The sequence below is a fragment of the Haemaphysalis longicornis genome, unplaced genomic scaffold (genome assembly GCF_048455015.1).
Source record: "Haemaphysalis longicornis isolate Haplotype H1 unplaced genomic scaffold, Haemaphysalis longicornis Haplotype H1 scaffold_3, whole genome shotgun sequence".
NCBI classification, from domain to species: domain Eukaryota; kingdom Metazoa; phylum Arthropoda; class Arachnida; order Ixodida; family Ixodidae; genus Haemaphysalis; species Haemaphysalis longicornis.
In genome coordinates, this window is record NW_027526335.1 from 104918077 (window position 1) to 104933517 (window position 15441).

The 15441-nt window shown below is 45.2% G+C and overlaps 1 protein-coding gene across 3 annotated transcripts in view; it reads left to right on the forward strand.

The window, feature by feature from the left end:
* The window catches only part of LOC144174978 (sodium-dependent phosphate transport protein 3-like), a 79545-nt gene that overhangs the window by 49162 nt on the left and 14942 nt on the right, over window positions 1–15441 (forward strand). For 2 of the 3 annotated variants that reach the window (XM_077703982.1, XM_077703981.1), the window contains exon 12: window positions 2638–10946. The exons of the other annotated variant lie outside the window; for it this stretch is intronic. In XM_077703982.1, the coding sequence (XP_077560108.1) occupies window positions 2638–2904 (267 nt within the window). In that variant the 3' untranslated portion in view covers window positions 2905–10946. Of the gene's footprint in view, window positions 1–2637; window positions 10947–15441 lie in introns of those variants that run through there. 3 annotated transcript variants of the gene reach the window in all.

The window sequence follows — 15441 nt, forward strand, 5'->3', positions numbered from 1 at the left end:
ACGGAGAACGGGAGATAGTAGAGACAGCGAGCGAAGCAGGCAACGCCGTTCCGTTCACGAGGTGGCTACGCTAGGTGGCAAAAGTCACCTTTACCCCCACCTCGTGCTAGCCGCTACCGCGGCTCCGAAGACACCAAGCCAAGCCAATCTGGCTCTCTAGCCAGTACGTCAGCTCGCTCGTGTCCGGTTCGGCCGCAGGTAATGCGCGATAGCCGGCAGTGACTGTGGGTGGTTTTCTTACGCTGATTGTTTTGTTATTTTTTCCTTTATTTTCTTGCCTGTCTTTGTTCTAGATGCTCCGCGCTGCCGCCTCAAATTGAGGAGCGCCGGGCGCGACGGAGAAACGGATCGCTCGGTGCGCTCGCCATTTTTGATCACGACTATAGGTCGAGGTTCTTCGGTCACGATTATAGGTCGACCCTCAATTTTTAAGCACATTTTCGGAAAAAAAAGGTCGACCTATATTCGAATAAATACGGTACTTCAAATTTATGAATAGTGCTATTTGATTTGAAGCCGAGTTGAACGTCGGGTTGCTTGCTTCACTGTTTGAAAGTTTTGAATATTTGCACACCTTTAATAAATTCAGTTCTCTGCCACAAATTTTATGCTAAAAAAATATGAAAAAGAAACTCTCTGTTGCTCTGAAGTGCCTGTTAAAGGAGCCATGAAGAGAAAATGCAAGTTGGTTTCATTCGAAAGATTTCGTGTTTTATAGTGCCCCCAGCGCTTGTCCGGATACAAACGGTGCTTTATTCACTGAGAAATTAAACAATTCAGGTTAAAATTTTGATTTTCCCGCTCAATCGTGTGTTTTCGTGGCCCCAAGTGACATCACGGGAACCGACCGCTCTGCAGCCTAGAGTACCTTCATTCACGCATCCGCCGTGCAGGGTAGAGACACGTAACGATGGCGCCGTCATGTTCGGTTGCTCGCTCGCCGCCGAAGCAAGTCATTGTGTCAAAACCGCGCTAAAATTATCGCCGCAACGCGGTTTACTGAAGAAGTTTGAATCATATTGTCTGTTTCGCGTTGCTAGGTCTCGTGGGAAACGAAAAGAATAACGCGTTGAGCCCGTTGGCCCAATTGCGGCGGCACGGGACCGTTCAAAGGTTGTCTCCACCCTGTACAGCGGTGTTGGTTTGTTCCCGCGTTTCTTTACGTTCCGTAACCTAGATGGCGCCACCATACCGTGGCAAGCGTTTGGTTTGTTTTTGCCCGCATTTAAACCTGGCTTGTTTTTGTTCTGGGAGAAAATATTCGTTCCCTGAAACAGTGCTCGCTCGACAAATGGGGTCACGTAAGACACCGTTGCTTGCGTCAATCGGCCAGTGTCGTCTGAGACAACCCCAAGCCCCGTAGTGCTGTGCAGCTAAACCAAAGCATGCTGTGCGCAGTACGAACAGCAGAACGTATCAGTACTTCTATGTTTACATGTGCTTTCGTAACTTCCACTGTTTGTCCCATCATTCTTATTGCTTTGTAAAGAATGTGCCCTAAATTTAAGCGCAAATCGCTCGTTCGTCTAGTTTGTAAGCTCTACCTAATTTGCGTCTGCTTCTGCCAGCCTCCGCCAATCGCAGAGCTTAGCCCATGTGACATCACAGGTTCTGTTGCGGGAAATGAGCTGGTGGGTCGCATGACCATTCCCGTTTTTCCTAATTATGTAGCTTATTTGAGCGAAGTTTACGTTAAAAGTGGTGTCAGTATGATTCTAACGAGACAATCTTTTGAATGAACCAAACTTGTGTTTTCTCTTCATGGCTCCTTTAAGGAATCATAGTAATGAATTTTATAGTTCGAGCACATTTTGCAAATTCCTCATGTCTGAAATGAAAGACCAATATAACCCATCTGACGACTACTTTGGAGACTAACATACGCACAGCTGAATGAAACTTTACATTTTTCTAGTGGGGGATGTGACACTACCCTCAAAATTTTCCTGAGATATTTCATGAAACGGAATAATTTGAGTTTAAAGGTAGTCTCCCCCCCTGAATACCCTGCAGGAGGTTGTGTTGGATGGTATTACAGAAAATTGTCCAAGTTTCAAGTGCACCTGCCAAGTTAAAAACAAGAATGCCCTGGACGTGGCAGTTCTTGCAAAGGCGGTTAGTGTCACAAATTTAATGGATGGGGCATGATGAGGGTTGGGGGAAGTACCACACTTTTCAAATTTTTCGATAACCTGTGAATATTTAGAGTTTACAACTATCTGTAAATTCAAATTTTAAAAATTTGAACCCCACATTGCACAGTCATTGTTTGATTTGAATTCAAAATTTAGATGTCTCCGCATCCCAACTGGCAACAGCTTTTGGCAGTCTATTAGATTTGTTTTAAGCCTTTTTTTTAAACCTGTAAAGTTCTAACTGATGTTTGACTTGCCAGTGTCGTTTAATTAAGCACCATTAATTTTGCTTCAGCACGAAATTAAGTACTCCATAAATTATTCTGGAACGCGAACCTGCGAAACTACACAGCTGTTCGACTCGGGGAGATCAAGTCAATTACGACATATAAATTAACATGAAAATTTATTAGCGGTGTTTATTAGCATAAGTGGCTCAAACGATGAGATTAGTTTCAAAAGGTTGCAGCGATAAAAAAAAGGGTTGTTCTCTCTCTTTCAGGAAGGTGACTTAGTACTACAGTGGAATCGCATCTTCTACCTGTCGGCGGCGATCAGCTTTCTCGGTGGCCTTGTGTTTGCCACATTCGGCTCTGCCGAACGGCAGCCTTGGGCGGATCCCAGTCGTTTCGGCAAGCAGCCTTCCCTGGACCAAAAGAGTGCCGGCGTTCCTTCTGTAGAGGAAGGCACAGTCATGTCCAGCACTGCTCTGCTTGCAACACCAGCGTCACCAGATTCGGAGCAGGCACTGGCAGGCGACAAGTCATGACACCGGTCGCAGGTCACTGCTCGTCCCTTTGTGCGATGTCAGATGTGCCAAATTGGGTGCTAGAGGCACGAGAAGGCTAACCCTGTGGAAATGCGAGCTTAAGCCCTGGCTCCTTTCCGACAGACTTTGTTACAAAGCTACCTGGAAATGGGGGGAGAGAGGTCATGGCTGGCCTGGAGGCCATTCATGCATTTTCCATCCGAACAACGCGTTCAGTCTATGTATGGTTGTCCATTGCATGTGGCCTATGTCCTGGGTTTGCGTTCAAACTAGGACTCTGCCCTACAAATATTGGGTGGACCTGCTGTGGCATCCAACTTGAAACGGCTATGGAACTGTGTTGCAAAGGTGGCAACACTAGACTGTCTTGCATCCACGTTTGTTGCTGTTTGTGGCTTTAGAACAATCCCTGGTGTTTGTGATGCCTTCCGGAGTACTGTTGGCTGCTGCGGTTTAAAGTGGCTGCTGTTGAAAATTGGTGCGGCCGTTTAAGCTTCGCTAAAGCATTTTGTGGTGATGGAGCCACATGCGTGCAGTTTGGGGGGACAGGTTTATAGGTTGGGGGAGGTGTTATCCGCCTGTCATTATCTGGTTTTGGCATTGCTGCTAGTATTGTGCTGATGGTCAAAAAGAGAAGGCTTTCCTGAGCGCTTTGGGAGCACTTTGGTTTAATTAATTTTAAACAGTGCTTGATTTGGCTGTGTTTTTGGTACAAAGTGCCACAACGCCAGGCAGTCTTTTCTCAATCTTTGGTCACTGTGTGGGAGAAAAGAAAAAGAGGAGCTCTTTGCTGTTTGTCGTATGTGCTGTGTTTAGGTTGTGGTCATTTTTTTTTTTTCGCAAATTCATGCTTAGCATGGATGCATTTCATCATAAGGGAGGATTTTGTCAACGCAAATACTAGATCAACACAAGTGCAGAGACGATGCATCATCGCAGTCATGTGCAAAAAGTGGCTGATGAATTTTTTCACATGCTTCATTTTTGCAACATGCTTTCTAACTTGCTTCTTAGTGCTTCCTCAGAAGGTATGTGCGAAACTTGAGGAGGCTACGGAGATCTCCTGTTTGCAGCTGTGTGTGTTTTTTTTTTGTTTTTTTTTTTACTGATCAAGAACATGGTTCAAAGGGCAGCGTTGAAGAACAACTGTTTTTTGTTGCGGGGTTTTCGTTATGGTGACTCAGTGCCAAACTGTTTCATTGTCTTCGTGCACTGTCTTGTGGTTGACATGTTGTGTTTGAAATTTCATGTTCTATGTTTACTCGTGATGTCTGTCTACAGGTGTTTGCTATTCTAGTGGCAGCATTTCTGCATTGATGGCCGGTAAGCACATCAGTGAATTACAAAAAAATGTGTGTACATTTATGGGTGCACATTAAAAGAACCGCTCCAAGTGGTCTAAATAGCTACTCTAAAGTGGTCTGCATAGCTCCCCACTATGGTGCACCCCAGAGCCCAAATGCAGCATTGAGGTATAAAGCCCCAGTTTCTAAGCGCCACAGCACAATCATGGCAAATCAAAATGTTGATCTTGTGCTATTGTGTTCATTGCTAAGTGCGCAGTGACCAATGCTAAGAAATTACAATTAAAACACCATTTCATTAATAGTTCCTTGCATGCACATAAAATGGTAGCTCTAATTGTTATTGTTATATGACTTTAACAGGACCCGATTGCAGTAGGCAATCTTATAACGTACCAGAGCCGTTTTATTAGAGTGTATCAGAAGTATTTTGAGTTAATTCCTCCGATGAGGGATAACATTACAGTCGAACATGAATACATACCGAGTGCGCAAAGTATTTGAGAACGCTATTCCTTATCGCCATAGACACCATCAGCCTCATCATACATATTTAGGTGTACGGCTTCTTGTTCGTCGACCCTTATTATTCATACTGCGCACTTTGTTCAAAGATGGAAGTGCGCAAGTTGAAGCAGGAAGTGAAACGCCATGCAGTCCTTGCCACCCTGGTTGCGCACCAGAGCGACTTGGAAATGGCCACCTTTCTGATAGTAGCCAAGTTTTGTTTACAAGGTGCGGACAGAGCTGATGTGTTGTGGCGGTGACGTGGCATCTGTAGTGAAAAGGAAAAAAGCACAGTCAGCGGACAGACATCGTCAGAACTCTTTAATTTCTCCGGCAGCGGTGTTATCCGTTGTTCGCAATCAGGGTGACGTTGTGCCGCCACACTTTTTTGCAGGGCTCCGCGTTAATGCTGCCGGTTACGTGGATGTGCTTGCCAGCGTTGTGAAGCCATGGATAGAGAGTGTTTTGAAAGGAAGACCATATGTCTGTCAGCAAGAGTTAGCACCTGCCCACACCGCCTGCGTCACCCAATTGTGGCTGGCTGACAACTTCTGCGACCCCGTCACTCCCAAGTTGTGGCCTCCTAGTTCTCCATATTTAAATGCGCTCGACTACTACGTCTGGGCGTCATTAAGAGAGAAGCCAACAAAGGGCCGCGTAACACAAAAGACTCGCTGAAGACCGCCATTTCTCACCCAATGGCCAACATCTCTAAGGAGCCCCTGATCCGTGAATTAAGCCGTTTGCGAAGCCGAATCGAATCGCTTATTGCTGCCGATGGCGGTTCTATTGAGTAGTTATGGAGCTAAAGCATCAGAGAAGTACTTTGCAAAGTTTGGTGAACATATGTCTGATTTTGCTGGAAATATTCTGTTGTGCCTGACACCAATGTTCTGTTCCTATATCGAAGAATGTAAAGATACCCCTGGAAATCCCATGCAAAAGTAAATCGCTATTGTACACGTGTATTGAACTCCCGATCAAGGGCACATTCGAGATGTTGAGCGCCGCGCCGCAAGTGGCCCTGCAAGTGTGTTTTTTTCTTATGGGATGGAGGCGATGATGATGATGACTTCTCGCGGATGCTGCCACGCTTGGTGTGAAGGAGGCAGCGTCGGCAGCATTGCGTCAACAGTGTCGCTTCGATGGCCTTCAAAACTGCACTTGCAGGCTAGCATGGGGAGGCAGCCTGATGGTAGCGAGAACGCGGGGAGTGAATGTCTGCGAAAGACAATAGTGGAACGGAAACCGACCAGAGTCGCTTTGTTTCTGTGCTTTAGCTGTTTGGTGGCTTGCGCAGGGGGATCGATGCAACGTGGTGCATGGTTGTTTTATTCGCAACACGCGTTTTGGAGCAACGAAGGCGGGCATTCGACGGGTACATGCTGGTGAAAAGATAACAGTTGCCGAAATATTCGATATTCCTCGCAGTATTTTTGAGCGGAATACTGCGCATCAAACCTGATGTAGAGGCGAAGGCAGCACGGCCCATCCCGGGCGATCTGGAGCGTGTCATGTGCAAAGTGGCTTCGCTGTGCGGGTCCAGACGGGAGGTGTTCAGATACTGGGGATTTCCGATTTACAATCTCGGACTTGCCATGGATAGTCCGCAGGTAGTCCGAGGATTCCCCGAAGCCATAGGGATGCATGGGAAAGTCTAACGCCGGACTTCTATTAGGGGAGTCTGCTGTGAGTCCCAAAATAAATCGAAGGGCCCCACTGAAGACGACGGCAGTGAGTGCCCCGAAAGTGAATTTAGGGAGCTGTCGGCATTTCCATGCACCATTCCGAATGACACGATGGCACGTGAATTCGCGAGTGCTGGCAGTGATGTGCAGGCTTTGGCAGACATCACTGACGCCGAAGAAGCGGATTCTACTAGTGCTGTGATGACGTTCCCAACTGCTTACTGCAGCTGAGCTTGCATCGGTGTTTTTCACCGCAGTTGTGGCACAGTTCACAGCGCTGGGTTTCCTTAATTGTACCACGTTCGTATTCTTGAAGGCAATTTGGTGAACCTTGTGACACAGAAGAACAAGCAAGCGAAACTCGCAGACCTTTATCATGCTAAATAAAGTGTGGTGGCTGTCGTGCTGTAGTTTGAACTTTCCGTGCTTTGAGGAACAAATCTGTAAGCGACCGCTTGTCATGATCCCGGAAAGCTCTCGGTGACGTGTGGAGTGATCGGATAATCTTCAGAGAAGTGTATTTTATATTTTGAATAATTAATATATGGAACTAATCTTGCAGTTCAATATATTTGTGTTCGACTGTATCAGGCACTTCATTAAACTACCTGTCAAAACAATTCTGTGATCTGAGCCTTCCGTACTGGGGTATGTTTCCTTATTTGTGCTAACAAAAGGGCATAGTGTGTTCAGATCACAGCAAGGTACTAGCATTAGGTTTGTTTAAAGTTTAAGGGTTGTGGGTTGCCTATTCCAATTTTACAACTGCATCATGCCTCCAAGGCAGCTATGAATTTAGTGTCCTATTTGTGCCATAGTGTGCCATGCCTTGCTTACAACGTTTTGATTGCCTCTCATAGACATGCCCTGGAAATTTGTAGAAACAATGCTATTTAACGCATGAAAAACGTATGGGTGAATTGAAGTTGCTGCATAATTTTAACCATCAGTGTAGCCCAAAGTTATGTACGGAGTGCTGTCATGCTTGTAGCAATTTGTGCAAATGGCAATCGTTTTGATGGTCTGCTTTGCTGAGCACGAGGTCGCGGGTTCGATTCCCGGCCGCGGCGGCCGTTTTTCTGATGGAGGCGAAAAGCAAAAACGCCCGTGTGTACGAGATTTCGGCGCACGATAAAGATCCCCAGGTGGTCAAAATTAATCCGGAGCCCTCCACTACGGCGCGCCTCATCGCCTGCGTTGCGTCGGCGCGTTAAACCCCACAATCAATCAATCAATCAATTGATGGTCTGCTTGAAAGGTTGCAATTTAAAGCTGTTGGTAACTCCTATTTTTCAATGTTTGAACTTTTTGTAGCGTAAGCTACACTGGCCGAGGTTGAGCGGTTTCACGTGTGCCGTGAAAGGCCATCCTGCGCAAGCGCGAGAAGCATTGCATCGGTTTGGATCGGATCGACTTGGATTGGATTGGCTTGGATTGCATTTGGGTGGGATTAGATTAAATTGGATTGTGTTGGATTGAAATCCAATCCAATTGGAGTATGGGTGCTGAATTTTAGCTCACGCTACGTATATCCTTGCACAGCCGAGCTAAGCCACTGCTATATATATATATATTTTTTTTGCTTAGCTATTTGACATTGTGCAGTGAGTAATCATGACCTGTTTTCCGATGCTATGCATTTAAAAAGCACTGTTGGATTGTGCCGCTTTTGTGTAGACCACTGTTACAAGTTAAAGGTTTATTCAAGAATGCGTGCCTTTCTCTCCCGATGAATTTCTAGTCATTGCTTTTATTCACACATTTGTGATGATTTGTGTGGAATGTTCCAGCGTTGTGCAATTTTTTTATCACCCGCCAGTTGCGGCAGGATCTTTGAACACCTGTGGAATATTTTTTTGCAGCATGTTTCCTATGTGAGTGATGAAAAGAGCATTTATAATGAGCTTGTTGGTGTTTTGGTTGTAGCATTACATATGCCCAGTTGAAGGCTGAAGAACATAATTTAGAAACTAAGTTGTTTGACAATCGCACCGTGTGGAACTGTTCTGCCGGTCTGTAGGGGAAATGTGCATTTCGTCCGCATTGCTTGTGTTTAAAAGAAACTTGTATAGCCAAATCAAGGGTTTGATAATTGTGCCACTATGTTCTCCAGTGGTTAATACTTTGTGGGAATGTTGGGATTCATTTCTGATGAGGAGCAGATTCTTGGGCTTTGCTTTGTATGCACGTTTTACCTTGTCTTTAAAGGTTGTTGTGATTCCCCGAGTTCAGTTAGGGTCACATCATGTCACCCACTATGTCGCTATGTTGCCACTATGTTGTCCACTATGTCACCCACTATGCCACCCAAGTCTTTGTGAATAGGTCATATGGGCTTAGGTAGTCAGTTAGATTGCAAGATTAGAGGCATCTCAGGACTATCTGCGAGGGGCAGAAAATGTTTGAAGTGTTCGCTGTTCGTTAAAGCAATAAATGCTGGCTACCATTCATGGTACATGATTTGTCGTTAGGTTCGTCTTCAAGAAAGCACATTCAAGCTTTCCTTTTTCAGTTCCTGCAACTTTCAAGAACTGTTGGCAACAAAACTAGAAGTTTTATGGCTATATGTCTTGGTCTGCTTTTTGGTGAAATGTTGTGCATTTTTTTGTTGTTGTAATGCCCTCATATTGGCAGCTTTTCACAGAAAGGTTTGGGCGCATCAGTAGCTGCGTGCTAGCTGTGACTTTCTGCAGCCCGGAGCATACTTAAGTGTATGTGTGGCTGATGTCGTGATGCCATTTTTTTGCATAATACTTATTGTAGCATGCTGCCTTCGCACAAACACATTTGTAAAACATTGCCAAACATGATGTAGCTGGTCACCAAATGTACAAACATGCACACATGCATGTTTGTATGCCCGTACATACATGCATGTTGACGTATGCTCATGCGTATAAACATACCGTATTTTCGTGCATATAACGCGCCCGTGCACTGAATCCACACCCCCACTTTGAGCCCTGCCGGAAAAGAAAAAAAAATCCTCGCATATTGCCCGCACATTTGATACAGGAAAGGCTGCACCAAAGCTACTGCTCAAGCAACGCATCACATACTATGTAGACAGAAAAAGCGTATATTTAGCAAGTAGAATACACTGACTGCAAGGTGAAAGTCACTATTCACTAATAAAATTCAGTTGTTAGAGTGCGCTCGTCCTTGTTTTTTCTTCCTTGTCCTTGTAGGTTTTGCGCAATCGCTGCCGTGGAAGGCTTATTCAGTGTTGCGGCGTAGGAGCAGCTTCATAGCACAACGTGCATTGCCGTGAAGCTGCACTAAAGGGAAACCCTGCGTATTATCTGCACCCCTACTTTGCCACCGAAATTTTCTCATTTTTGCTGTGGGTTATATGCGCGAAAATACAGTACGTACATCTCTATACAGTTTTTAACCTTGCAGATACATGGAGCCCTCAATTGTACAAGTGCCACTTGTATCTGTACAGTTATGAACTGTACGCTTACGCGGTAGTGTTGAGCAGGATGAACCATATCTGTACACGCAAGCTGAATTGTGTAGATACTCCATATACCTTCACGGTTATCTACCGTATGCATGAGTGCGGTAATGATACCGTTGAGCATCTGTACGCCTTTAAGGTTGACCTTGCTCAGTCATACAATCTGCTCCACCTCTGTATACAACAAACTACCATGTAAACACAGGAATTATTGTGAACATTGTGAAGGAAAGCAGCTCGCAACTGTAAGCTATAACTCATCTTGGTGGTCAACCTCGTCTGTGGACAAACTACTTGTTAGCAGGGTTTACTATAGATTCATTTTTGTGGAAATAAAGAAAATGCCCAGTGCAAAAAAAAAAAAAAAAAAAACTGAAGACTTGCCAAGGCTCGCTGCATTTACTATACGGTAGGTTGTTGATATGAATACACTGAGCTGCTGTGTGATATATGCTACGATAACAGTCATTGTGGCTTTGAAGTGCCTTTGCGTGGTATCGTATTCCGCTCTATCTTTTCTACTTCCTTTAGGAGCTCTCAATTGTTACTGCTGAGGGCATCTGCAAAATCTCTACGGTGTTTGTGTAGTAGACATTGTCATGTTTTTACTTTGTATGTGGACATTGAATCTTTTGTCATCTACACTGCTACCGGTGGCAATGCATTGTCTTGCATAATCGTCATGTGATGTCGTCGAGTGATTCATGTCATCAGGCAATCTCAAGTTCGTGTACACTGCTTCGCTGTACGTCATTTCTAATAAATAAAAAGATTTTATTCATTATTGAACCGCATTTGGACAAAGTAACAAGCTGTTTACTTTCATGATTTTTACACAACAGCTGTGTGTTGTACTTACAGGGGCACTGACACAAAAATTTTGCATCTGCGATAAGTAGCTAATGACCTACTTATCACCTGTGGAAACCTGATTTGCTTCAGCGCACGACGGCTGTTTAATTGGAGATGTTTTTAATGCGGCCAGTTGCAGTTTTGGTTGCAGTGGGTGCCGCGAACGGTTGGATGTCGTGTGCCATGCGCGTTTTTGCGTCCGGTGTAATAAAAAGCAATAAAAATAGAGTGCCTGGAATCGCTGTAGGACTTAGGCCGCAGCCAGCTGCATGATGAGCCAACGAAATCTCGGCGCTTCCGCCGCCAGTGATCGGATCGTTTGTAGCTCGAGAGCAAAGCACCGACCTCCGATCAAAGCGGCGAGCCGGCGTGACACGCCGGCTGTGTGGAAGTGGCCAACACAAACTTGTGACCTGTTTGGATATTGTTTATTTACTCCACATCCAAGTAGATGTTGATCTCATGAGGACCTCCATTGGCTGCTCAGCTGAGTTGCGCACACTTTAAAATTGATTTTAAACATGTTCTAGGCTGTATTTGCTGCTGTTATTTTAGAGATAATGTATGTGCATTCACACCAATCTATCGCCCAAGTTATCTCGCCTTCAAAATTTTGTGTCAGTTCTCCTTTAAGGCGGGGGTTTCACATATCTGTAACTCTCCGTGGGGACATTGAGCATTCATTATCATTGTTATTTTTGTTGATACAGGGGAAATTAAAAGGAAAAGGCGCAAAGTGCACAGTCATTTTTGTTGTCTTTGTTGGCACAAGACAGTCGGTGTTTTTATATGACGGTCGAGAGAAACTGAAAATTATGCACTAGTATTGCAGCATCAACTTTATCTCGCACGTCATACGCATGGTCACTGGCATTCTTGTGTGCAAATAAGACGTTGAGATGGTCAGCACCGTCTTACGTATCGGCAAAGATCAACTCCTTATATAGGGCGTATCATGTATAGTTGAAATCCCGGATGTTCATTTTTTGCAAGATAGTAAAGAGGGTAATGTTGACTCATGTTGGACTATTTTTAAATTTTGGGTAATGATGAACAACATAAGATTAGGATCTTTTTAAGTAGCTGGCCAAATAAAAAGTGGTCAGTGAAAACCAGATTAAAAACGCCATAAAAAAAAAAAAAACACCAGTGCAGTTCTCATAAATGCTTCATCAGTGTAAAGGATTGTCTTGTGCTTTAAAGAAAACGTGCCAAATCCAAACACACCTTTCTGTAAGTTTAGTAATTATTTTGATGCTGTGCTGGAAAAGTCAGCCTTTATTTTAGTATCTATAGTTCCAGCTACACACTGCATGTTCATTTCCAACACAAAAATTCACCCGCATTTCCCCGAGGGGGAGCATGGGGAAGTGCGAATGCACGGTTGATGCAATGAGGGGGGCTATGTTGAACTGTGTTGGCATTCGCCTCTTAGTTACATTATCACCCCCTTGTGATCAACTCTGGCATTCACACGCCAAGTTATTCTGTTCTCTGGGAATGCTTGGGGAATTTCGACGAGAGTACAAGTGAATGAAAGTGTATGTTCGAGAGCTGTGCCTGCGGAACCGGAGACCGATCTCGACGGAGGCGCGCGCTAGACTGAACTGCGCCGCACCTCGCGCGGTGAAATGCGAGAGCGCGCGACATCAGGCGAGCGCACTACGTCATCGCGCCGTTGCTACACACGCTCTCCCTCCGCTCCGCGCCGTTGCTAGGGGCGAGGAGGACGCGATAACACCTGTTGCTGAGCTGCGGTGGACGGACGGTGGACGAGTGATTCAGGGTAGCTTAAGAAGTGCATTTGGACTTAAAACTTGGCACCGTCGTTTGTGAATGGTGCACGGAATTCTTTGCTTTCAGGGGAAGTACCTGATCATAAAGGAAAATGAAAGCCTGAAATGAAGAAATCATACTAAAAGCACCACAAAATGAAAAAAAAAAAAAAAAACGCCAAAGCAAGGAATTTATGTAAATCAAATATACAATGATTTTGAGACAACGTCGTACTCCACACAAACTTCCGATTGAACTCCTATTTTTTGTTCAATTCTCCCCGCTGCAATTGCGAAATGGTTGACCTTTGTGATGAGAACATACATCGAAGTTGCTTGTGGTTGGTTCATAGCTGTATCCAGGCACAAAAATGTTATTGGTGGACATTGTTTGTTGGCCGGGCAGATTTACTTTTGCCTTCCTTATCCCCCTCTGCCCCCCCCCCCCCTGCTGAAAATTGCAGGGGGAGGGGAAAAAGGCTGGGGCAGCTGCAATATGGTTCAACTGTAAGATTGCTGCTAGTGAGGTCACGATAATGCAAGAACTGACTGACTGACTGACTGAGCAAGTTTTATTGAGAAAAAAATTCACAGCATATCCACGGGGTGAATGATGATGAGTGGGCGAAGCTCCTGAGGGGAAATCATCGGTAAAACCGTGACTCTTCAGTGAAAGTTCGCCCACTACATCTGTGTCCGAACGTAACGTCTAGAAAGTCTCGCTTAAACCGCGCGTCGGCACCTTGGGGCTGAGCTCGCCTGATGCGTTTTGCAGACGCCTCACGAGCTCTCACTGCATCGGGGTCTGCCTGCCGATACGCGCGCTTTCTCGCCGCTTCCCGTTCTCTGACGTTTTGGAGATCCCACTGGGAGATCCTCTTCGCGCCGCAGCCGTGCCGCTTCGCGTACGGCAGGGTCCTCGCGCCGTTGCCGTGACGCTTGGGCCTCTCGTTCTCGAACGCTGGGATCTTGGCGGCGTCGTCGCGCAGCCAGACGACACGCTTCGGCCTCCCGCTCTCGTACGGCAGGATCTTGGCGGCGGCGTCGCGCAGCTTCACGGAGCGCTTCTGCCTCGCGGGCTCGCACATCTGCAGCCTTATCCATCGGGCGACTCCGAGTGCGCGCCACGCGCGCCAACAGCGAACGGATTTTATTACAACGCTCCCCGCCATCTAGTAAACAATCCAAGTACTAAACTAGAGGTAGCCACTCCATCTAGTAAACAATCCAAGCGCATCTTTTCATCATATACAAGTACCGCCATCTAGTAAACAATCCAAGAACTAAACTAGAGGTAGCCACGCCATCTAGTAAACAATCCAAGAACTAAACTAGAGGTGGCTACATACATACGTCGAGGTTGGACAGACCCACGCCTTAAGGAGCTTCGCCCCTAAAAGAAAGGTGGTGAAGGGTATAGTGCAATGGTCCTCAACAGTGTGCCGGTACCTCAAGATGAACTATGTTGATCCATGCCATAATGTGAAACAGTGCGCACTTGCAGGTAAAGTCTTGCACATACTTATTTAATGCCCGCGGTTTGCATCTGCCGTTTATGCTGATACGTGTCATATTGTCACAGGAAAAAAAAAAAAAAGCTGGGGCCCAACCTCCAGTGAAGAAAAAAAGGAAACTGTGTGGGGTGCGCAGCATGCACGGCACATCACTCACATCTTCCTTGCTTCATCTCATTTTCCCTGCTGACACGTAACAAAATTGTCAAACAACTTGATCAGCTAGAAGTGCGTCTGGCTTTCTCGCATAGCTGCCGTGTAGTGCAAAAAGCCCACGTTAGAGCATGGGCTACGCGGATAAATTATAAGGAAACTACTAGCAAGTCATGCCGAGAAGCCACCTTTTAAAGACTATGGTCTTTCTTGGGCTACTTAAACGCTGAAATTCGGTCGGTCTGTTCTTATGCGTAGCATTCTTTGCCGAGTAACCCCACAGCCAGGACCGTGCCTTTCCACAAATATGCAGATGTCGCGAAAGTTCCACCTGTAATCGTTATCATAGCGTAAGAGATAACTGTTGCACGAAATTCTGAAAACTAAAGAATAAGAACAATAAAAAAATCCGGAAAATGGCAAAGTGAAGCAATTATGTAACGCCCTGCATTTCCAGATTTCGCAAAAGTTCCACTGTAATCGTTATAATAGCATAATTTGAAATAATTGGTCGAACGAAATTCTGAAAAACGAGAAGAATAACGAAAATATAGAATAATAATGGGAAATGGCGAGCCGTGTAACGCCCTGCATTTCCTAAATATTGCAGATTTCGCGAAAGTTCCAAATGCAATCGTTATAATTCCGTAAATTGAAATAATTGGTGGGATAATTGGTGCATTTTCGCAATAATGCAGATTTCGCGAAAATTCCCTCTGTAATCATTATAATAGCATCAATGGAGATAATTGGTCGAAGGAAATTTCGAAAAAATAAAAATATAAAATAATTACGGGAAATGGTGAAAACCGTGTAAAACGCTGCATTTCTACATTGATGAAGAATTCTCGAAAGTTACACTTCTAATCATTATAATAGCGTAAATGGAGATAATTGGTTGGGCAGGATTTAGAAAAAACCAAAAAATATCTGCCGCATCGCTATAGCGAACTGAGCGGCGTCAATAGCGGACTGAGCAAGGCATCGTCGCAACAGTAGTGACTGCGCGGGGATGGACAGTCGCAACCTAATGCTGTCAAGATTCACAGCGTGCTGCAGCGCAAGGTCAAAGAGTGACGATATATATATACAGTCAAACCCGGCTATAACGAACCCGGATAGAGCGAATAATGCTATATATCGAACAAAAAAAATTCAGTTACGGAAATACATGGGAAACATATTCCTTATAACGAAGTTCACATCCGATATATCGATCTCCGCGCGCCTAGAATGGCCGCCAAATTGCATGGTCTCGGAGCGGCGATTGAGATGTGGATT